The 23,907-nt window shown below is 44.5% G+C and overlaps 1 protein-coding gene across 1 annotated transcript in view; it reads left to right on the top strand.

Annotated features, from left to right (window-relative positions):
- Wdfy1 (WD repeat and FYVE domain containing 1) overlaps nucleotides 1–23,182 on the top strand; it is a 52,847-nt gene extending 29,665 nt beyond the window's left edge. The window contains exons 4-12 of the mRNA XM_052192506.1: nucleotides 1,369–1,423; nucleotides 3,631–3,781; nucleotides 5,511–5,623; nucleotides 7,801–7,927; nucleotides 8,916–9,021; nucleotides 15,685–15,786; nucleotides 17,928–18,058; nucleotides 19,182–19,290; nucleotides 20,135–23,182. Coding sequence (XP_052048466.1) covers nucleotides 1,369–1,423; nucleotides 3,631–3,781; nucleotides 5,511–5,623; nucleotides 7,801–7,927; nucleotides 8,916–9,021; nucleotides 15,685–15,786; nucleotides 17,928–18,058; nucleotides 19,182–19,290; nucleotides 20,135–20,194 — 954 coding nt within the window. The 3' untranslated portion in view covers nucleotides 20,195–23,182. The remainder of the gene's footprint in view (nucleotides 1–1,368; nucleotides 1,424–3,630; nucleotides 3,782–5,510; nucleotides 5,624–7,800; nucleotides 7,928–8,915; nucleotides 9,022–15,684; nucleotides 15,787–17,927; nucleotides 18,059–19,181; nucleotides 19,291–20,134) is intronic.
- The last annotated feature ends 725 nt before the right edge of the window (nucleotides 23,183–23,907 follow it).

Raw genomic sequence — 23,907 nt, forward strand, 5'->3', positions numbered from 1 at the left:
CTGCCCAAAGGGACAGTGCAGATGTAATCCTGCAGCAGCAGCAGGTGATCCCTGGTGGGCCAGCCACCTTGTCTGGATTCTCATTTACAGTGTTGATGAGCTTTGGTACCCAGCAAAGCCAGATGGAGGACAGGAAGTCTGTCTGTCTTTCTTTCTTTCTTTCTTTCTTTCTTTCTTTCTTTCTTTCTTTCTTTCTTTCTTTCTTCTTTCTGTCTTTCTTTCTTTCTTTCTTTCCTTCCTTCCTTCCTTCTTTCCTTCCTTCCTTCCTTCTTTCTTTCTTTCTTTCTTTCTGTCTGTCTGTCTGTCTGTCTGTCTTTCTTTCCTTCCTTCCTTCCTTCTTTCTTTCCTTCTTTCCTTCCTTCCTTCCTTTCTTCTTTCTTTCTTTCTTTCTTTCTTTCTTTCTTTCTTTCTTTCTTTCTGTCTGTCTGTCTGTCTTTCTTTCTTTCCTTCCTTCCTTCCTTCTTTCTTTCCTTCTTTCCTTCCTTCCTTCCTTTCTTCCTTCTTTCTGTCTTTCTTTCTTTCTTTCCTTCCTTCCTTCCTTCCTTCCTTCCTTCCTTCTTTCTTTCCTTCTTTCCTTCCTTCCTTCCTTCCTTCCTTCCTTCCTTCCTTCCTTCCTTCCTTCCTTCCTTCCTTCCTTCTTTCTTTCTTTCTTTCCTTCTTTTTTCTTTCTTTCTTTCTGTGTGTTTAGCTCATTCTCAGTCAGTCTACCGTTGATAATGTGTGTGTTTCACCTTAACAATTTAACTTTGATCAGTAGGATGCCTAGTTTATACTCTTTTGACTTTCCTTTATTCTTTGCATTACAAATGTCTTTTGCTTTTTTTTTCTCCTAGTTATTTGGAGAATAAGAATATCAAAGACCCTCCACAATCTCTGAAACTCGTGTCTTAGAGGGTATATTTAGGGTATATGGGTATATATAGGGTATATTTATGCACACAACATGCATATTTTCCTCATTACATTGCTGAGCCATTCCCATGTTTATTCTGTAAGCCATCAGCTCTGCAGATAACAAGTCTTCATTGTTTTGCTATTTATCCATTGTCTTGAGAGGTTTATTAATTATTTTTGTAGAGCTGAAGCAGCAAAATGAACAACCTTTTGCAGGTAGAGCGTGGCTGACTTGTGGAGGAAGGACTGGACTCGGGTCTGAGCTGGCCAGCCACAGCTTCTTTGTAGGATTCCAACTGTTCGAGTCCTTGAAGGAAAGGGGGCCTAGGACTGGTTTGCCGGGCGGAGCAGCCCCACCCTCTGTAGCCCATCCTGAGCGCTGCGCCTCTTTGGACCGTGCTTCATTTTTCAAGTTGAGCTCCTGTCATTTTAAGAACTGTAACTTGTCTTTTTATTGCGTATGCTTGCTTTTAGGAATTTCACGTTTCTGAAGATTTTAATAAAATGAATTTTATCAAGACCTATCCAGGTAATGACACACACTCTGGCATGCGTGCACATTTACATACACACATAAAGCTAGAATATCCTCTCCTATGATATAAGGTAGGTTCCCTTGTTAACATTTCCATTTTATGGCACTAGTTATATGAGAGAATATAATAAGTTATTTATTATCCTTTCCTCCTTCCTGGCATTTAAATTTTTGTATATTGGGTTACGGTGCAAGATTTAATTTTACAATTCTTTCTATTATTGGAAGAAGATATGCACTGTTTCCAGGTTTTGATTAACATACAGCACAGTATACATGCATGTGTTTGTGTGTACATGTACATGTCTGTGAGTGTAGTTAATAGTTACGTGTATAAATGTGTGTGCTCTTGACTGTGACAATGACTCCTGATGTTTAATTTTGATGCCTTCTACTTAAGACAAATTTCTGCAAGCAGAATAGCCAGGTCAGACACTAAAAAAGTTATTTTAATGCTGCGGAATTGTTTTTGTAAACTCTTCCCAAGCAGAAGTGCATCTCTGTGGGGAGCCTTCCTGCTGGATCTTCCCAGCACTGCTGCCTTATTATCTGATTATCTGGTACCTTTTGACAGAAAAGTTAGCAGTTTTACAATGGCCTGAGCTTTATTTAGTGCTGGTCTTTTGTTTTCTGTGAATGTCCATTCAAGATTTGTGCCTCTGTTCCCAGGGAGTTGCAGTGTGTTATAACTGAGTTAAAAAGGTGTCCTTTGGAACATCTGTGAGTGACATACACATTTTATAAAATCTGTATTTAAGTTGTCGGAGTTCTGTGTATGCTATAAGTTTTGTGGTGGTTTTCAGAGTTTGCATTTCATTGGTGACTTTATGACATCTTAAAAACCATGTGCAACACTGAATAGGGTTTGCCACATTTTTAATTTTACCCCGAGGGAGAATTTAGGAACAGTGGGTGAAGCAGGGTATGCATTAATCGGCTTCACCATCCTGTCCTAAAGAAAACACTGAAAAACTTCAACAGCAGAAAGGATTTAACTAAGCCTGTAAACAAGACAGCTTTTCCTGAGAGTCAGCCTGAGGTCTTGACCGTCAGCCTGAGGTCTTGACTGTGAGCCGAGATACACCTTGTCTTACCCCAGCTTGACAGCCACGGATTTAGTGGGAAAAAGTGGGGTCAGTCAGATCAACTTCATCTTTTATTTATAAGATTTATTCTATGAATAAAAGCCACGCCTCTCAGCTTTTGTATCTGAAATTAAGAGCACCCCGTGTTTGTGGAAATTAGAAGTACCATTAAATCAGAAAAAACATGAAACAAAAACCACGCAGCCCACGGCAGTCACCAGCCAGGCGTCGGGTTGCTTGAACCCAGAGTGGAGAGCTGGAGCGCCCTTGAAGTTTCGGGGTCTTCAAGAGCCTGTGGTTTGTGTGCATAACAATTGCACTGGCTCTCGATGGTCTCCAGTTCTTCTGAGGCAGCTCACACAGCTGAGGCAGAGGCCCCCTTTTCTCTTTCTCGCCTCTAATCATTCAGATACAGCATTTATTAGACACCAACTGTTTGTAAAGTTTTGTGCCAGATCAAGTCACTGCCTGGGTGCAGCCTGTGGTCAACTGGAAATATTTCAGAGGCCAAGTTACAGAAAAGCTCCCTCCTTTCTCAGCTACCATGTCAAAGAACTTTACAGATTGTCTGTGCTACAAATAATAATTAAAAGCTCTTCACAAAAGTTTTAAACTTATTGATAATGATTTGTTTCAAAATGGGAATATCTTATATTAGAGAAGTAGAAAGATATTAAACAGGTATATAAGTTACTTCACTGGATGCAGTGACCAAAGACCTAACAAAAGACAAATTAAGACAGAAAAGACGGTTTTCGTTATCTTCAAGTTTGAGGATACATCCATCATGTCAGGAAGGGTCACACAGTAATCAGCAACTACGACACATTTGCTCTGCTGAGAACACCCCATAACCATCATCCATATAGACAGCATATTAAGGTTGTCAGAACAAAGATTAAAATGTTCCTTCGAACATAGTCAGGTGGGCAGATAATTAAAATGCACGTATATGGGGGGGGGGCGGTGAGGAGAGCAGATTGCACTCTTCCTGGGATCACACCTGCACAGTCACTTTGGTGCTGCGGAAGCTGAGCCCCAGCTCCCTCAGTGTGGAGAGGTGTCCTGTCCCTGCCCTGAAGGGCGCTGACCCTCCGTCCCCTTGTCCCCCTGCAGCCCATCAGAACCGAGTGTCCGCCATCATCTTCAGCCTGGCTGCCGAGTGGGTGATCAGCACCGGGCACGACAAATGTGTGAGCTGGATGTGCACACGCAGCGGCAACATGCTTGGCCGCCACTTCTTCTCGTCGTGGGCCTCCTGTTTGCAGTATCCTTCGCAGTGCCCGACCCCTCCTCACCGCCGCGCTCTGTCTCACCTCACAGAATGACCCCTGTGGATTTATCCTAAAATCCAAGAACCTGTGTATCTCCTTTTCTTTGGTATAGAGCATATGTGTGAAAAATAATGACACAAGTGTGTTTTGTGTGGGTGCTGTTAATTTTTTTTATACAAAGTCGTCGAGCCAGGTTAATGCCTGCCTTTCATCCCTTCATTACAAAATGGAAGACTGTGCCTCGTCCTGTGCTTCACAAGCAGGCTGCCAGGAGCGGCACATGCAACTTCCTTTTATGCTTATTTTTTTTTTAAGGTGAAAGGGGGCTTTAATTCTTACAGTACTCTCACTGGTGCCTCAAGATCCTTACAGGATAACAATCCTGACTTTGACGTTCCAGCTTTACCCATAGTGCACCTCTGCTCCAGGTGACTTCTGGTTGCGGGGTGCACTGAGCAGATGGGGGTGATCCTCAGCAGACAGCTCCCTGGATTGTTCTCTCTTATAGTTGAAGAGAAGAGCAAAATTCCTTTTCTTTTTCTTCCCCATTTAAAACATTTGTTATTATAGCTGGGCGGTGGTGGCGCACACCTGTAATCCCAGCACTTGGGAGGCAGAGGCAGGTGGATTTCTGAGTTCGAGGCCAGCCTGGTCTAAATAAATAAATAAATAAATAAATAAATAAAACATTTGTTATGAGCCAACAAGCTGGCTCAGCAGAGCAGCCTTGACCACCAAGCGCGATAACTCAGAATTGATCCCTGGGTCCAACACGGAAGAGACCCAGCTTCTGATTGTAGTCCTCTGACCTCTGCACATGGATGGCACCATGCCGCACCTCTTCCACAAACACATGTAAAACCGCTTTCTTAATTTTTGTTACAAATGAATGCATAGTGTGAGATATTTAAGATGAAAATTTAAAATATACCATGCAGTTTAGGCTCAATGGAGAAGTGCTCATATATTAATTATACTATATTATATCATATTCTTTTCTGTCATGTATAAACCTCTCATCATGGCTTTGCAGAACACGGCACACAATCACAGCCACACCCAGCTTGTAGTTCTGGATCACAAGCCGTCACCCTCTCGTTTCCCGTCCGGTGCTGGTGTCCTATAAGCATCTTGTTTACAGAGTGGGCAAGGGATGAGGTGCTAATGGTAATGAGTATACGGCAAGCTGGCCGCCACAACAAAAGGCTGATGGCCGCATTATGGAACTCCGCGCTGTAAAGTAAAGTAAGCCATTGTCATCATTTAAAGATGGATTATCTAGGCAGAAAGGAAGATAAGACCATGTCCTGTGCTTGCTGTCAGCATGACATCATTTTTATAGATAATCCATAAAACAACATCCCATTCCTCTGTGTGTAGACACACCTACACACACAGTCTTCACTATTTAGCAATTTTAATGGTTTCTTACAACTTGACTGTACCTGCCTATGTGTCGTCTCTACCGGCTCTCATGATTTTTATTGCTGGTTCTTGTGATACTGCCCTGGATATAACACCTGTTGGATGGATGCTAGCTTTCCTTACGATCTGATGCTTTCCTTATGATCTGATGCTTACGTTTTCTTTCAGTGTATGCCTGTCACCTAGTTGTCATCTCCTCATTGCCTGCCACATGGTGATCCCAGTGGCTGGCTCTGCATGCTGTGTGTGCCTGTGCTGAAATGCGTCCCGTTACCTTTCCTTGACCGCTTCCCTCAGGTATGATCTGGACACTCAACATGCCTTCATCGGGGATTACTCGGGACAGATCACCCTGCTGAAGCTGGAGCAGAACTCCTGTTCAGTTATCACGACCCTCAAGGGACATGAAGGTAGGCGCAGGTCACGCGTTCTTCACCTGGTTCAGGCATCCAAATTCAGTCCTCAGCTCCATGGGCTTGGGGAGTGGTCCATTCCCTGTGAGCTGCCTTATTTCAGTTTGAGTTCCATGTGCTGGGATTGAAAGGTAAACTGAGGGTCAGGTGTCAGGTTCGTTTTATACATCAGAAATCCTCTCTAAATTGCCCAAGTGGATGCTTTGTATTGCTTACCTTGTCTACTGATTGATTGGTTGATTGATTGATTGATTGGTTGGTTGATTGGTTGGTTGATTTTTAAGGCAGGTCTGATGCTAATCCCGGCTGACCCAAAACTTAACATGCAGTTGTGGCTGGCCTCAGTTTATTATAATCCTCCTCCATCAGCCTACATGCTGGGATTACAGCTGTGCACCCCCATACCAATAACCTTTCAAATTATTGTTTCCATGAGAACTTTTTTTGGGAAGGGTGTGCAGTACTGGTTTTAATCCAAGGGCCAGGTTCATGCCAAGTGAGAACTCTACCTCTAACCTACGCCTCCATCTCTAGACCAATTTTTTTAAACAGACCTTTGGAAGGATTCTCCTTAGTGCTGTTCTGATCATGTTTGTTTCTAGAGTGGTACCATTAGAGAAACTCCACGGGCTGGACAGCCTTACACTTGGTAGGTGTACTCTGAGTCAGGACTAGATTCACTCATTGTATGGCGGTGGGCCTCTGTGGGGGAATGTAAAATTCCTCTTGGCTGAGTTGGGTAGACCTTTTATGCACACATGGGTGATCAGTTCATTTCATTGACCACTGAGCTAAAATGCAGTATGGTTTTTGTAGAGATTGTTGGATCCCATTTCTGTTGAGTCACAGATTGGAAGTTTGGGGTCCTGTAGTCTAGACTGAAGAGCTGAAGATTTGTTGCGAGGATTGATGTGGATCTGTGTAGATGGTACTTGTGCTTAGTACCTCAGACTTAGGCTTTCAAGTACGGCAAGCTGGGTATATCACACCCTTTAGCTAAACTGTTTAGATGAACTTGACTGTCTAAGATCAGGGATTCTGGGGGAAAGATGAAAGGGAAATGAGCGGTGCTTTGGAAAGAACTTAGAAACTCTTGTTGAAGAGAAGCAAAGCTCACATTGCAGCCCCCTCTCAAGAATGGCAGATTCTCTCCCGACCTCTGGACCTTTCAGAGTCTCTGTGCTTCTGACGGCAGAATGGGGGTTAAAACTACTTAGTGACTTTCGGTGTCAACGTGTTTATCTGTGGGTTAGGCCGCTGACTGATAGAGGAGGGCCATTGGGCTCAGCAGAATTCACGGGGGAAATGGGGCCACAGAGCTCACTGTGCCAACTACATTTTGCTTTGTCCTTGGCTTTTATGCTGTTTTGAGGAAGTTTATGTGAGAAACTGGCTTTTCTTTTACTTGCTTGTGCATGAGACCGATTCACTTTCTGTATACCTCCAGGAGAATTACTTGGTAGCCGGTGTCACTGGCTCAGTGTTACTGTTTGTTAGCCGCTGGTGCCGAGATCAGTAGTAACAACTGAAGATACCCGTGCAAGAGAACTCTCTAGAAACAGAAGATTTCCCCAAGGGCATCCAATTTGATAAGTTAGCAGTGTGTGAAATATAAGGGCTGGCTGAGTCTCAGTCTCTCTCTCTCTCTCTCTCTCTCTCTCTCTCTCTCTCTCTCGTCAAACTTCTTTGGCATATTTACTCATTAAACCTACCTTTTCTTCTTGTGGCACTAATTTTCACAGATAAAATCATCTTAGGGTAAATGTCTATAAAGTGCCGTGGGTCGGGAGTGACCTAGATTTGTAACTTGTATGAAGTGTGCGTGACAAGCTGTACACGTTTATTCATGACATATTAGGATTTTTTTTTCTCTTCTCAAGTTTTGTGAACTGATGTTTTATATCTAGGTACTTTATAAATTATTGGTACGGAACAAGGAAAAACTTTAGAGGCCTTTGCATTCAGAGCTGTGTGGCTCAGAAACCCTCAACTTCTAAGTTTGGATGCTGGATTTACAGTGTTTTCTCCGTGACTCACGAGACCGTGGTTTGAATGACCCTTTGTATGCCAAAATAGATGTTTGACTCAAAGGCTCAGCAGATGGCAGGGTTTCCCACAGTCAAGCCTGTGAGTCCTGATGCTGAGTTCTGTTTGACCCCCTCTGACATCCCTAGGTAGTATCGCCTGCCTTTGGTGGGACCCTATCCAGCGGTTACTCTTCTCGGGAGCATCCGACAACAGCGTCATCATGTGGGACATCGGGGGACGGAAAGGCCGGACACTGCTCCTCCAGGGCCACCAGTATGTCACCATTTGGGGTGGGGTCAGCGGCAGGGGAGGAGAGGGTACTCTGTCCCGTTGTATAAGACAGCAGCAGCCTGATTGCTCTGAATTCACTTTAACTGCTGCTGTCAATCCTGAGTATAAAGAAACTGGGGTGTAAGGTGCTCTTCGTCTTGGTCGGAAAACCTCACCGCTCTTCTCTCCCAGTGCGGAGCTGCATGGCTTCAGTCTGGACTAGAAAACTTCGACCAGGGCAGATTGTGTGTACTGAAGTTCTGGGCTCCTCCTGCATTTTATTAAACCCTAATGTATTTCATCAAAAAGGAATGTGTGTATCAGTAGCCATAGTCACTTGAGCTCTGCCGTTGTAATACTTAGGGTGTGCCTTTATAGCCTTTGAGAGCAGCACCTCCTTTAGCCCTCAACCCACTTTTCTTTCTTCCTTGTTGCTGGTCAGACCACAGCTGTTTACTGTAATTAGAATCAAGTTGAAATTTAGCCAGGAAAAAAACTAGATGCCAAAGTTAACAGGTCAGGAGATTACTTGCCTGGCATCCGGGTCTGAGAGCCTCGGGGAAGAGGGCAGAGTTCTCTCACCCATGTGTGCACGTGCGTCACCAGTGGCCGTGTGCAGATGGCTGCTCATGGTGCTCGTGATCCGATAGCTTCTTCACAGGAACTGAGTTTCAGTAAGAGTGACCTTCCATTTTGGTTTTGAATAAGGAAATAGATTGTGGTGATGGACACACCTAGCTGTAATTTTTTCACCTTCTCCAGCCTGTTGTTTAAGTACCAGGTCCAACAGGAGTGGTATTATTTATCTCTATCCATGTCCAGAGCATGGGTAACGTGTGAAAGCGTGCTGGGGGAAGTGCATCATACAGTCCTTGTTACCACAGTGCCAAAGCAGCAGCCAGTAATAGAAGGAAGGCAGAGTGCTGAGCTCCAGGGAGGAGCTTCTGGTTTTTCTATGTTGACCTGTGACTTGGGCACCATTTATTTGCAGTGACAGGGTGCAGTCCCTGTGCTACCTGCAGCTCACGAGGCAGCTCGTCTCCTGCTCGGCAGATGGTGGCATTGCAGTGTGGAACATGGATGTTAGCAGAGAAGAGGTAAGAAGCAAGATCTGGGTGGGTGGGCGGGTGGGCGGGTCAGAGGAGAGCCCACTGTGGCTTTTCAGTTTTTCCCCTTGCAGGCTGGAAGGTGCCTGAGGTGGGAATAGACCTCGTCTAACAAAGTTCAGCCTGTCTTTTAAACTTTTTTAAATTATCTTACCTGTGTGTATACATGTATGTATACATACATGTAAATATGTTGTATGTATACTGTGTTTGTGTGTGTGTATATATATATATATATATATATATATATATATATTCATGTGCATGTGAAGGCCAGAGGTTAGAACTGGGTATCTTCTTGTCTTGCTCTTCATCTTGGTGTTTGAGACACCAAGTCTGGTGCTCACTGGTGTGACTAGCCTGGTTGGCAGGCAAGCCCCGTGGATTTGCCTGTCGCCAGCTCTCCAGCACTGGGATCACAGGGGTGTACCACCGTGTCTGGCTGGTTGTGTGAGCGCCTGAGATAGGAGCTCATAGGAGGCACTTTGCTGACTCAGCATCTTTCCAGCCTTCTCTGCTGTGCTGTATTCTGTCCTGGTGAGAGTTTCTGGCATTGATGAGCAGTCTGAACACACGAGCAGCATTCAGGTTGACTATCAGCTTGGAGGACTCTTTGCAGCCAGCAGCCTCCTGGCTTACCCATGGGTTTGGTCTCCTGCAGGTCACCCAGAGTATTCAGGAAGCTCCAGAGCATTGCAGCTCGGAAGCCCTGCGAAGGGTGTCACAGGGCATACATAACCAGGCCGTCCTGGGGAAAATGTGCCTCTGTCCTCTGCTTTTATTTTACATTGTGCTGCCTTCCACTGAGTCCAAACTGATACATTTTTCTTTAAAGGCATTCTGATTTTTAAATTTCTTTGAGCCACTAACTAGTGTGGATAAGTCTAAATAAGTATCTTAATCTCTGAATATCTCTTTCCTTTTCTATAAAGTGAAACCACTGCTTAGAAGATGTCTAAGGCGCCTCCATTTCTGTAGAGTCTCCTGTCTGCTCCTTTGAGTGACATCACAGTGACTCTGCCTGACCTTGTCTTCATGAGGTTCTTCAATTATTCATCCCATGCAAATTTCTGAAAATAGATCAGTAGAGGGATGTGCACATCCATGGCTTTTTATAGCAGTCATCAGATGGCTTCTAGGCAGGGTCTCCTGCGCATCGCTGCCAGCACCTGTGAGGTCTGTCTTTGCACAGTGACATCAGTGACTCATAATGGTGATCGCAGAAGCGGATCTAAAGAAGGACGGTGAATGGTAAAAACAGGTCCACTCCAGAAGCATTATCAGGCACTTACAGGGCGGTCATACTGTCTGACAGCTTAGAGGAAAACACATGCTAAAGGGTTTGGTGTTAAATTAAATGTGTACACACACACACACACATCCACACACTCATACAGTTGCACATGTGGAGGCCAAAGGATGACATCAGGTGCCCTCATCTGTCCTCTTTGCTTTATCCCTTGAGAATGGTCTCTCACCGAACCCAGCATTCACAGGTTTCGGCTAGGCTGGCTGGACAGCAGGACCATGCAGTTCTGTTTCTCTCGCCCACTCCACACTGGAGCACTAGGTGTGTAACTTTGGCAGTTATGAGAAAGCGGTGGCTCTGAATGAGCTCAGGGCTCATGCTTGGATAGCAAGGCTCCTACCCACGTCTGGTCAATGAGTTTTCTTTTTCTTTTCTTTCTTTTTTGATTCTGTCTTGTAACAGTCCGTGATACATGGTGTCGCATGGGTTCCCTGTCCTGTCCTGTAGTTGTTGCGTGGTTTAGTGCGCCCTCCTTGCCATCGCGGTGGGTGCTATATTAATCCAGAGTCGACCCGTAAGTCTCTGCGTGGCTCTGCTTTGTGTTGCTTCATAATATCTACGATTCTCACTGAATAAACTTTAGTTTTTAATATGTCCCATAAGCACTGATCAGGGGGTTCAGTATATAGGAACAGTTTCAGCTTCTTACCCACAAGAAACTTGCCGTCCTGTAAAGAAGCCAGACGGCTCTATAACTGATAATAAAATGTGCTGCCTAATTCAGGGGTGTGCTAACTGCCAGGTTTCCTGACAGCTTCGTGTGGCAAGCCAGCCAGGAAACTCTGGTTACGTGGCTGCTGACTAACTTCTGGTTTTTGTACATTCTAAAAATCTTTTGGTAAGGCTTGGAGTTGTGTGTTGCACCACATACTTAAACTGGCTCTGTGGTGCTGCGTGATAGGGCTTTCCTTGCAGAGGTCTGCTATGGTCCTCAGCCTCTAGCTATACGCCCAGGAACGGCTGCTGTGCCGATCTGCTTCCTGGGTCCTGGGTCCATCTTTCCTGTCTTCCTCTGAGAGAGCAGAGATGTGGGGGGTGGGGGTGGGGTCACTTCCTGTAGAGCCAGGCACAGTTGTTGGGATTCTCAGGGCTTTAACCGCTTGGCTTTCCCCCCACCTTTTTCATCCTTTGCTCATTCTTTCAGAAAATGCAGTCAGAACGTGGGAGCAGCACCTTTCCTTCAGATTATGCAATGGTGAACTGTAATTGTGGATGAGGGAAAAGAAAAATAGAGTCCTGTCTATCAAGGTGCTTCCTGTGCGGCAGAAATGACTTCCTGTTAGTCATCTCACTAATGGAGCAGGGAGCAAATTATATCAAAAGAGGCATTATTTTTAGTAGATACTAATTTTTCCTGGCTAGGGAAACGTAATGCAAAGGTGATCAGCTCGCCACCTGTGAGGTCTGACCCTGTCAGGGATCCTGTACAGTGTCAGGTCTGTCTTAGTCCCCAGCCAGCCGGCAGAGGATGAAGCACTGCTCGCCTGGAGTGTCTCGCTCCCGACTGTCTCCAGCCCGCCGTGGCTATGAGCCCCCTCCCACAACAGACCGTATTTGCTTCCTTGACAGAGCATAATTAGGTCTCTTCCTTTGGGAAGTGAGAAGTATGAATGAACAAGTAACCATAGTTACATAGTAACCATAGTTACGGAGAATGTGTGAGCAGAATGTAGACTGCCGTACTTACCTGTCACTACAGTGCAGATGTACTGTTAGTGGCAGTTAGTGGATGTTAGCAGTCAGTTGCAGTAATAAAGTGGGATTATGAACATATTCCCTTTGCTTAGATTAGACAGTTGGAACGGGATGCAGTAAAGAAGGAAGTCAGTGCTTAGGTGATGTCTTCTTTTCTAGGCTGAGAATGTCACTGAGTGGTAGCGCTCTTGCCTGGTATGGACGGATGGCCAGGCCCTGGTTCACCGTCCCCCTCCTTGTGCTCTCTTTCTGAAGACAGTCTCATGTGACCCACACCAGCCTGGGACTCTGTCTGTGGCCTGAGCATGGCCTTGGCCTCCTGGTCTTCCTTGGCTTCACTGCCTGAGCGCTGGAATTATACAGAGGCATGCGCCACCACACCCGACCTCTGCCCAGGCCTTCCCCCATCCTGGGCAAGTAAGTAGTCAGCAAGAGTCCGCTTTGCTCTTCTCGGTGCCAACAACCCCTGTTCTCCACAGTCAGCACTCACAGAGCCAAGTGGCTCGCATTATCCTAGGGCTTAACACCGACTTTTCAGTATTAACAAAATAAAATTACGAATTTTCTTACTTTAAAATTTGTTCCAAAATACATGCCTATTTATGCGCTGATTCCTGTTTGCTATCTCTATTTGTCCCCTTCCGTGCATTCTTGTGCCCTCTAGATCAGCAGAGGAACATGCTGTCTTCTGAGTCCTGGCTCTCTGAGCCCTGAGCTCAGCTGTCACTCCCCAGACCCGAGCTTTGAGACCCCGTGTCATAAATGAGCCATGTCAGCTGCTGGGAGGGAGGGGGAATGGAGCCCCTTTTCAGAGGCTGTGGGGGGCGTGATGCACTGTCAGGAGAGATAGACCAGCCTCCTGGATTTTCTGAGATCTTCGGCTTCTGTCTGACTGTGGACAGTTGCTCCAGGCTGTAAGCCGCAATTCCATCACCGTTACAGTGGCAGTCATAGTGTGCTGCACAGATTTGGTGTGTTCAAACACATGAAGCACTGTGTGCTACTGGGACTGATGGCTCCTTTGTACCGCAGGCACTGTTGCAAACACTTACACATTAATATCCTCTTAGTCTCACAGCCTTACAGGGACTATACCAGATGAGGAAATGGGGGATACAGGTGTGAAGTGGGAAAGCGAGGGTTGGCACATTTGGGGTCTGACCTAATGGAACTGAGGCTGAGCTGTTAGAACCACTCTGATGGTGAGAAAGAAGTGGAGAATTCAAATTGAGTCTCTTGGAAGCATACACAGATGTCTGGGAATCCATTGATGGGTTGCTTGACTGATATGTGACAGGGATGTGCAGGTCACTAAGCAGAGCTCTTCGAGTGCTGAGCCCTCCTGAGGGATGGCATTTTGAGGAAAATGTCCAGACTGGACATGCCTCCCTCGTGCCTGCACGCCACTGCTTAACTCGAAGATCGAGGCTAGCCTGATCTAGAGATCGAGTTACAGGACAGCCAGGGCTACACAGAGAAACCCTGTCTTGAAAAGAGAGATACTTTGATCCTTATTAGCCAAATTGACAGTTAGTGGTTAAGGAGAATGACAGTTCAGCATGGTGTCTGTCTGTGAAATGAAGCAGGTTTCTGGAACCTGTGAACAGTTGAAAGTCTCCCGTCAAAGCTCTTTCCACACTCCGCTCTTCACTAAGGAAGTTGGACACTGACTTCCTGTGGCGTTCACGTGCATTAGTCCTGCTGTGACTGTTCTCAGACACATGGGTCTCACTAGATTTGAAGGTAGCTGTAGTAATTAAACCAATGTTAACTGCGCCTACAACTGCAGGACCCGCATGTAGGTGAGACGTAACACCTGCGTGTCTTCCCTGATCTTAAATGCTATGCCTCCCAGAGGAACAGTATCCCCAGGCAGTGTCCCCAAACCTTGTCCACACCACTACCACCTCTGTTGGTCATGCAGACAGAAGTTCTCCCGTGTCCCGGTGAGGATCTCCCTCACACAGACACTCATCTGCCCATCACTCTCCGTCCTCCCCTCTCATTCCCAGCGTCTAGAGACCGTCCTCTGTCTCTGCTGCCTCAGGGCATTTGTGCATGCCCTCCCCTTCCTAAAGGCTGTTGTATATAGAAACATTTTAGTGGTGTATCTGAAATAAGAACTGGGGAGGCCCAAAATTTTGAAGAAGTGGGAAGAAAGATGTAAAAGGCAACCTGAGTGAGGTCACCTTTCTCTAGGGTGTCACCGCCACTGCCTCCCTCCCAGCAGCTGACATGGTCAGGACTGTGATGCTGTTACTCTCTCCTTCAAATGTCTTTGTCTGGGGTGGTAACATTAGGATCAAGAAAATATTTTTTATCTACGAAATGGTGTGATACCAATTGCTGCACTTTTAAGTTTTCAGAACAGTATTTTAAAATTGCATTATTTTTATTTTTAAAACTAAGTTTAAAAAAAGACTAAGGCTGGGCAGTGGTGGCGCACACCTTTAATCCAAGCACTTGGGAGGCAGAGGCAGGTGGATTTCTGAGTTCGAGGCCAGCCTGGTCTACAGAGTGAGTTCCAGGACAGCCAGGGCTATACAGAAAAACCCTGTCTCTAAAAAACCAAAAAGTAAAATAAAATAAAATAAGACTAAAATGTTCTTTCAAAAGAGGCATTTAAACGTATTCCTAATTTTGCATATGGGCTTAGGTTTTGTAACCAATAAAAAAACTGCTATGAAATATGAAAAAAAAGAAAATATTTTTTTTTAATCTCATGACCTTTGGATTCACTTATAGAAAATAGTCATCACTACCATTCTTATTATATTATTCCCCTGTACCATCGAGTGCTTAAACACTTGTCTTAGAAGCAAGCCTACTTTCTCTCCCTTTTTTTTCTTTTTTTTCTTTTCTTTTTTTTTTTTTTTTTTTTTGTTTAGGGAAGTATTTGTGACATTCCTAATATGTATCTTGTTTCAACAAAAATGCACTGAGAAGGGCGGTGTGGCAGTTGGCAGTATATGAAGACAGCACACTCATTGGTCAGTGTAGGGAACGAGAATAGCAAAGCTCACTGCTCAGTGGTGGGAGGAGTGGACCTGCTCCTGAGGGCTGGGCCCAATAGGGGGAGGTGCCAGTCTGTCTGACTCGATGCCCAAACAGAGCAGTGAGAAGTTTGTTTTGTTTGGTCTGTCTTACAGTGGTCCTACAGACATTGCCAGGAGGTAGTTCAGGTTAAGCAAGAAGAAATGGGTTTTGATTCAAGTGGATATAGACTTCAGATAACTTTAGCATAAACCAAGAAATATATAATATATATCGAAGATTCTAATTATTCTCTTATTTGTAGGTTACAAATTGTATGACATTGTAAGCACTGCTTAAATCGTCACAGTCAAAACACAAGCATGAGTCAGGGATGGTGGTGCACACCTGTAATTGTAGCACTTGAGAGGCTGAGGCAGGAGGGTTGCTACAATTTTCAGACTAGCCAGACTATATGGTGAGACCGTCTCCTAAAAGCAACCAGCCGTATAAAAACAACAACAGAAAATCTAAACACCACGGTATTCATCATGGGAACCTCAGCTAAAATACATTGTGGGATTTAAAAGAAACATAGACTCCAGAACATTGTACAATGCTGTGCTAAAGTCTTGTGTAAACACGTCGATGTTGGCTTTGCCTCCCTGCTGCCTCAGGCTCCTCAGTGGTTAGAAAGCGACTCCTGTCAGAAGTGTGAGCAGCCCTTCTTCTGGAATATCAAACAGATGTGGGACACGAAGACCCTGGGGCTGAGGCAGGTGAGTAGCCAGTGTTTACTCCTTCTAGAAGAATTTTGTATCTCATTATTTTTATCATTAATTTGAATTTTTAAAAAGTCATACTTTGTTCTTACAAATGTGGTTATTCCTCTATTGTTGTTGTTGTTTTTTTAGAATTATTATTTATCTCATGTACATGAGTACACTGTAGCTGTCTTCAGACACACCAGAAGAGGGCCTTGGATCCCATTACAAATGGCTGTGAGCCACCATGTGGTTGCTGGGAATTAAACCCAGGACCTCTGGAAGAGCAGTCAGTGCTCTTAACCACTGAGCCATCTCTGCAGCCCCCTCCTCTCTTGTTTCGTATCACTGTCACGTGACTGAAAGTGAGCGTGGTCTGTCCTGGGGCCTGGGAGGCCTTGTCCCTCACTGCTCCACGGCTTGTTCTGCACTGGAAAATTCAGGGCGCCTGAAGAAGCCATAGAATCCCTTGGCAAACTGAGGAACTTGCTTTCACTTAGGACTATTACCTATTACAGTCAGTGTTTCATAGTAGCCAAGAATAAAATGAGAATAAAGGAGGAGATTTAGTGACATGCCTTAAGCCTTTACCGACCAATCAGTGACCGCCCTCCCACAGGGCTTTCTGCCCTGTGACTGTTAGCTCATTCCCAGTTGGGCCTGTATAATACACCTGGACCATTTTCATTAAGACTTTTCTCAAATCTCTTATTTTTTTTTTTTTTAACTGAGACACTTGCCTCCAGTAGCCTGTTTCTGGGTTACTGATAGCACCGGGTGCTCACGTGATGCCTAAGTCCTGTTGTGAAATGCATCTGGCTGAGCATGAATTTGGGGTGTGACATGAGAGTGTGGTGATCGTTCACTCTTGGTGAGGATTCAACACAAAGTGTTACTAACTTTGCTTTGCTTTCAAAGAACTGCTCCTCATAAGGCCCCATTTGGACCGGCAGCCAATGCTGGGCTTTCTTTCTTTCTTCCTTCCTTCCTTCCTTCCTTCCTTCCTTCCTTCCTTCCTTTCTTTCTTTCTTTTTTTCTTTCTTTCTTTCCTTCTTAATTTCTTTCTTTCTTTCTTTCTTTCTTTCTTTCTTTCTTTCTTTCTTTCTTTCTTTCTTTCTTTCTTTCCTTCTTAATTTCTTTTTCTTTTGTTCTTTCTTTCTTTCAGATTTATTTATTTTATATATGAGTACATTGTTGCTGTCTTCAGACACACCAGAAGAGGGCATCAGGATGGTTGTGAGCTACCATGTGGTTGCGGGGAATTGAACTCAGAACCTCTGGAAGAGCAATCAGTGCTTTTAACCACTGAGCCATCTCTCCAGCCCCCCTTTTATTTCTTATTAACCAGAAGTTCCTGAAATAGCCAATTCTACATGATGCTTGCATAGCAGTGAACAGTACATTATACTTGGTGAAGTATTCCTTCTAAAGAAAACACCAAAAAGTGAATTTTACTCTTATGCATTAATAATTAATAGCAAAAAGAGAAACATATAGATAGATAGATAGATAGATAGATAGATAGATAGATAGATACTCACTCAGTCACCAAAGGGTTAGTGGTTAAACACTCAGTAGTAATAATTGGAGTGTTTTGGAACGTTCTGGAGCTTATTTCCTGAATCAGAGCTTGAAAGGCCAAAAGAACATTATTCCTCTTTGAAGACTATTTCAAACTTACTATTTAAATTTTTCTTTGAAGGAGGAATAGGTTTTTCTTGCCAGAATCTATAGTGATTGGGTTCCCAGAAGTTTGGTTTGAATACTCTTGTCCATTTTTTTTTTTTTTTTTGGTTTTTTTCGAGACAGGGTTTCTCTGTGTAGCCCTGGCTGTCCTAGAACTCAGTCTATAGATCAGGCTGGCCTCGAACTCAGAAATCCGTGTGCCTCTGCCTCCCAGAGTGTTGGGATTACAGGCGTGCGCCACCACCGCCAAGCTACTCTTGTCCTTTGTGGACCAGACAGTGTGGAACAACAGATACAGCTGTTGTCCCCAAACAAGGACTTTTTTATTTGAAGACCCCCTGCCTATTGGGAAAATCATGTGTACCAAGCATCAGTGATAATGCAGGGGATGTTGAGGTCTGTCAAGCTCATTCTCCCTGCTTTTACATAAATGCAAAGCTAATTCCTGTCTCCCTCCTCTGCCCTGGAAGCATCACTGCAGGAAGTGTGGGCAGGCCGTCTGTGGGAAATGCAGCAGCAAGCGGTCCAGTTACCCCGTCATGGGCTTTGAGTTCCAGGTTCGAGTTTGTGATTCCTGTTACGACTCCATCAAAGATGAGGAGTGAGTGCTTGCTGGTCTTCATCTTACAGCATCCTGCCTCTGTCTGATCTGAATACGGGCAGCCCGAGAAGGTTCTGGAGAGATTTCTACCCATATGCTTATCTCTTTGGACCGTCTCTTGAAATGTTCATTTATTTGCTTTCAGTTACATTTATTTGTGGGTGGATTGGGCGTGTGTTGAGTGTGGAGGTTCAGAGACAGCTTGTGGAATCTCTCCTTCTGCCATACGGTTCCTAAGGGTCAGACTGGTGGAAAAGTGCCTTACCTTGCCCAGCCGTCTCGGCAATCCACGCGAACCATTTCTGGAGAGAACTTCCTGTCCTTCCTAAGTCCTGTGACTTAGGGCCACTACTCTATCTCAGGCTGCTTCACTGGCTGGGCTAGCTTTTTTTCTGAGTCCCACTGAGGGTTGCTAGGAGTCTTCCGGCAGCTGAGAGGCCCACCCCTCAGGGCTCTGTAGAGACATCCCTGTGTAGGTGGGCAGCAGCAGCTGGGCTGGCTGGCTTCTGGCCACTCATGCCAACTTAGTTACGGGGAAGACTGGAAAGACCTGTGTTCCTTCTTCAGATGGTCTGAGATAACTTCATCAGATATTCTCTAATGTGGGCAGATCCTTTAGGAGAAAGTCACTGATATTTTCCCCTTCTCCTGAGCCCTGGCTGCAGTAGCAGAGGCCTGTGTGCCCACCCGTGATGGGCAGTGAATTAATGGTGTGCTTTTCCATGCTTCTGACGGTGGCAGGTGCCCACTGGCATCGCTTACTACATTCCATCACTGCTGATGGTCTCCTCCAGTGCTGCTCTTCCTGATGCTATAAGTTCATGCTCTTGTGTTTCTGTCCCAGTCTCCCCAGGGAAAATAGTACATCATTTTTATTCTGAGCGACTTAACCTTTTTGAGGTCTTGGCTTTGGGACCAAAGACTCTCTACCTTTGACACCTTTTATACGGCCTTGTTATTATCTTGTTCTCTGAACCCCTTTAATTATAAAACCATCTCTATGTTTTTAGAAGATAATGTTAACACCATTATTGTGCGTAGGGCCACCTACGTTGCTAAAGGATTGCTTCTCTCTTGGGCTTGGGTACAGTCAGTACATTTCAACTGTCTTTCTGTTTTTTAGCCGGACTTCTCTAGCAACGTTTCATGAAGGGAAACATAACATTTCCCATATGTCCATGGACATTGCAAGGGGACTGATGGTGACCTGTGGGACAGATCGTGTTGTGAAGGTGAGCTGAGCTGAGATGGAGCCATCCTCAGCTATGAATGGCCTTCGAGGCATTTCTCATACCACCGCCATTTGACTTTGCTTTTCTAATCAATTAATTGCCTGATCAAAGCCCTGAATGACAAAGCAGATATTTGTGACTCCTAATCCTGATGGGGACTCACTGTGGTCATGAGAGTGGGAGCTAGTAGGTGTCTCTTGGAACCTGTGGATTCTGACCTGTCCTGAGGGTTTCCTCTTCCATCTGCCTTGAATCTTTGTTAGTTTATAGCTTTTCCTTTCTTCTTGGCTAATGTTCCTTTGCATCCTATCCTATTTGTGAGAAATGATCATATAATCCTTAGATCACAAACAGAAGTTGAAAGTAGATGTTTTATAACTAGCTGAGTTGTGAAACAAATAGTTTATATATATTAAGATTGATTTATTTATTATATGTAAGTACACTGTGGCTGTCTTCAGATACCCCAGAAGAGGGCATCAGATCTCATTGCAAGATGGGTATGAGCCATCATGTAATTGCTGGGATTTGAACTCACAACCTTCGAAAGAGCAGTCGGCGCTCTTAACCATTGAGCCATCTCTTAAGCCCTATATTCTTATACATTATAGTAAAACATTGTTTTCAGGATTCAAAATGCTACTTGGAAGTATTTTTGTTGTTGTTGTTATTGTTGTTGTTGTTTGAGAGGTATTTTTTTTCAATGTAGTTAGTAAACTACATTGCTTTATTTGTATATGAGTCCTAAGGAGATTTTCTAGCCTAAAAAGACAAAGCTGTCATTACTGACTGTTGGAATTAAACCCCATGATAAGTGTTCCTTCTTCATTTGCCTTCCTTGTAGATATGGGATATGACTCCTGTGGTGGGCTGCAGCCTGGCAACTGGAATTTCTCCACACTGATCCCGGAGCTGGGCGATGTCTGCTACACGTTACGCACAGCAGCCTCCATGAACGGAGACCCTTCATGTAGCTCCACAGCCACTGTCACATAAATGGACAGTAACCACCTAAAAAAACAAATCAATATTTTTAAAAAGAAAAAAAAATCTATATAAAGGTGTGTTTTAGGGTATTTGTGGAAATCTTCTGCGGGGACTAACACCTAAAAGGTCTGTCCACAACAGTCTCCTAAGGAATGGAATTTCCCCAACAAAACTGCCTCATGAACATTGACCCAATGGATAAGGAGGGGACAGCCAGCAAATGAAGGGTTTAGAAGGGGAATGGTTAACACAAGAGGTTAGCACTTAGAACTTCTTAGATGCAAGCCCACGAGCACACATGGCGCCCACTGAGGGGGTCTTTGAGGTCCCTGAGGGTCCTCCAGTATGCAATTAGGAGCTGGGGGAGAGCTGTCTGTCTGTCTGTCTTTAGGGGAGGTGTCCAGGTGTAAGAAACCTAAGCTTGCCATACAAACGCTCTCTGCACCGAGTTGCTGATGAACTTTGTCAGGATTCCTGTTCTGTCAGGCCGTGTCCTAATCTGCTCTTGGGTTTGGCCCACCGCAGTTGTCTCTGTCTCGGCCAGTGTCCCATGGGTGAACCTTTACATCTGTCACATGACAAGGCAGCACACATTCATCTCTTTCTCCCAAACCTGCTCTGTGGACAAAGCTTTCTTTTATGGTGCTGATGTGCAAGCCTCCTGGCATTCTTTTCTGTGTAGCTAGTCATGACCCGTGGCCAACTCAGCTACCACCATGGCAGAGGTGGGTGCCAGCAGCCTGCTCCATGGGACGGCCCAGCCTTGCTAACTGGTACATGTGTTTGCAGTCCCAAGACAAGCCCTTGTGATATGGTAGCCATTTATGCCCCTCGGAAGAAGTACTCTGGAGCTTTTAGATTATGTTGTAGCTGTGACCAGTGTTACTCTTGTGTCATAGGAAGAAGTCGGTGGCCCATTGCTGAAATTATCAGTCAGGTCTTGTACAGTAGTCCCTAACTTGTAAATCACTTTCATTACATTTCGAAAAGCTGTTGTATGAAATGTGTTGTCCAGTTTTTGACCAGATTACCAGGAAATGTTTATGTAAGTTTGTGTTGACAGAAAGTAGCACGTGGACTATTCCAGTAGAACCGTGGGAGCCTACTGTTTTAAAGGATAAATAGTGAACACCCACAGCATCCCTGTGACTCTTGCTAATGGGTATCGATTTAAAATCTCACTGTAGCACTATGTTGGATTACATCAAGAGCAGGGCCATTCTGCCAGATAGGACTAAGGCTTTATCACTTTATCAACTTGGCTTACAAGGAGGGAAAAAATTGTAACAGGCAGAAAAGCTATGGTGTCCCAGTGGACAAGCCACAAATAATGGGGAAAAGAAAGGAAAGGCAGCCGGGCATGATGGGTTCTATATTTACAGAGAGCTTTCGTCTTCAGAAACGAGACCAAAGGGTTTTGTTGCCCCCTTTACGTTTTATGTGTTGTCACTTTAACTGGTGATCCTTCACCGGATTCTCCTTACACTATACAAGATGTATATTGCTGGAATGCTTTGGACAAGAGAGTAGGTGACATTTGGAACTACAATGTAGAATGTTCTCCTTGCTCTGCTTATTTTAGCTGAGTCTGTGGTCTGCCCATGCAAGGGAAGAAGACGTGGCAGAGTCACTGTCCTGTGGAGTAGGGCTGTGCTGTGTGTGGAATATTTTCCTAACAGCAGCTGTAAAATGTGACTTTTCGATATCTGTGGTAGATTAAACTGAATATTCTCTCTCTCTCTTTTATAGCCTCTTGATATAAAACCCTGTGTCCCATAGAGAACATGGAGTTGGTTTGGGCCTTTTAAGGAGCTATTAGCAATCAAGGGGAAAAATTATATTTAAGGAAGAATTGGGGGAAGGGACCTTAGGAGGGAATGCAGGCTGTTTGAATGCGCTTCGCTCCTCACTTGGGCCTGTGGTCACTGAAGGGACAACAAGGCTCGTGCTTTTTGCCTTATTTGGATTCTGTCGCTAACCACATCATGTAAGAGTTCCTCAAGTACCAGCTACTGTCCTTCCCATCCCAGCATTCTCAAGCTGATTTGTACAGACAAGGATCAAGAAGTAGAGGACGTTAGACAGGAGTCTTGAACTTAGATCTAGTATGTAATAAAGTGATGCCAAGTCTTTATTCTCAACATGTTCTTTAATGGTCCTGTATTAGTTGGTCCTAGTGATAGCAATAGGCCTGTGCATTGGCAAAAACCACTTCTTATTCACTAGACTGTAATTGTTTACATGCCCCAGTCTTAACTCACCGCCTAGTGGGCAGCAGTGTTGCTGTAGACTCTTGCTTTGTACTCCTGTACAGTGATTCAGTTTGTTAACATCTATATTTATTAAACTTGTCAAAATTGATAAATAGACTAGAAGCTCAGACCCAAGAAGATATTTTTGAAAATCAGGGTTTCATTAAAAGTACTTTCTAATATCTCCTAAATGACAAGAATCAAGTTACTGTTATTGAAAATGATCTGCTCATTATAAATGGGAGACTTAACAAATAAGTAATACATGCTAACTTCTGCAAGTGTCTGTTGCTTAATTGTTCATTGTGAGCAGATTATTGAATGCCTCGTCTATTTTCTGCAGTTTACTACACAATAACTCTTTGAGTGAGTTGAAGTTTAATCGTGCAGCAAATTTCTATCAGAAAACAATTTAAAGTGTTTTACTCCGTAGCCTTTTTTTTTTTTTTAAACTCGGGAAGCAAAAGGTGACATTAAGTAATTCAATATGTCCTTGTACAGCTGTGTTTCCATAGAGTAGGGTGCCCTGTGTAGCCTAGAGATGCTGTGAATCTTTGTTCTTTCTACTTGTGGGTTCCATTTTTGTGGGCTTTGTTTTTTTGTTTGTTTGTTGTTTTGAGAATACACATATAATAAAATATCTCTTGCTTGTTCTCCTGCTTCTTAATTTGTGTTGTTTCGTTTGCTCTGGACAGAGCTCAGGACCCGGCTACGTTTATGTCACACTTGCCATCCTGTGTGCTCTGGCCAAGTTACCAGCATTATCTTTTTGAATTCTAGCATCACCCACGTGCGTTTTACAGATGACAAAATGAAGAGTGTGTCTGTCTCTGTCTGTCCATGTGTCTGCCTTAAAAGCAGGCACCTTCTCCGTGTACCCTGTCGTACAGGGCTAGCATGCCCTGCTGCTGTTTGGGAGAGTAGGAGGGTAGGTGTGGTCTCCACGGAAGTTTAGGAAACTCCCATGAGTCACCAGTTAGTGTAGCTCGGGAGAAGTGCACAGGGCTGCGTAGACAAGAGACGACCTGGTCCCAGCTCTTCTGTGCTCACAGCGCAGCCTTGTGAGGTTACCTGTGGGCGGTTCTAACCAGTCAGCTTACCATGTGTTTCTCAGAACTGTATGTAACTCGTTCCTTTCAGCATCAAAATATTTTTATGATAGAATAGGAACTGCGTGTGATGACACACACCAGTAACTCCATTTGGAGCATTCGGGCAAAAGGATCTCAACAACACGGAAAACTTGAGGCCAAACTAGGCTGCCTGAGATCCTGTCTCAAAAACCAAACGGTAAAAAAGGATTCTACCAAATGATAGGAAATAGTATGCTTTTATACCAGTCTAATCTGTTATGCAGAGAAAGCACCATTAAACTTAA

This window comes from Apodemus sylvaticus, chromosome 9 (assembly GCF_947179515.1).
Source record: "Apodemus sylvaticus chromosome 9, mApoSyl1.1, whole genome shotgun sequence".
Taxonomy (NCBI): domain Eukaryota; kingdom Metazoa; phylum Chordata; class Mammalia; order Rodentia; family Muridae; genus Apodemus; species Apodemus sylvaticus.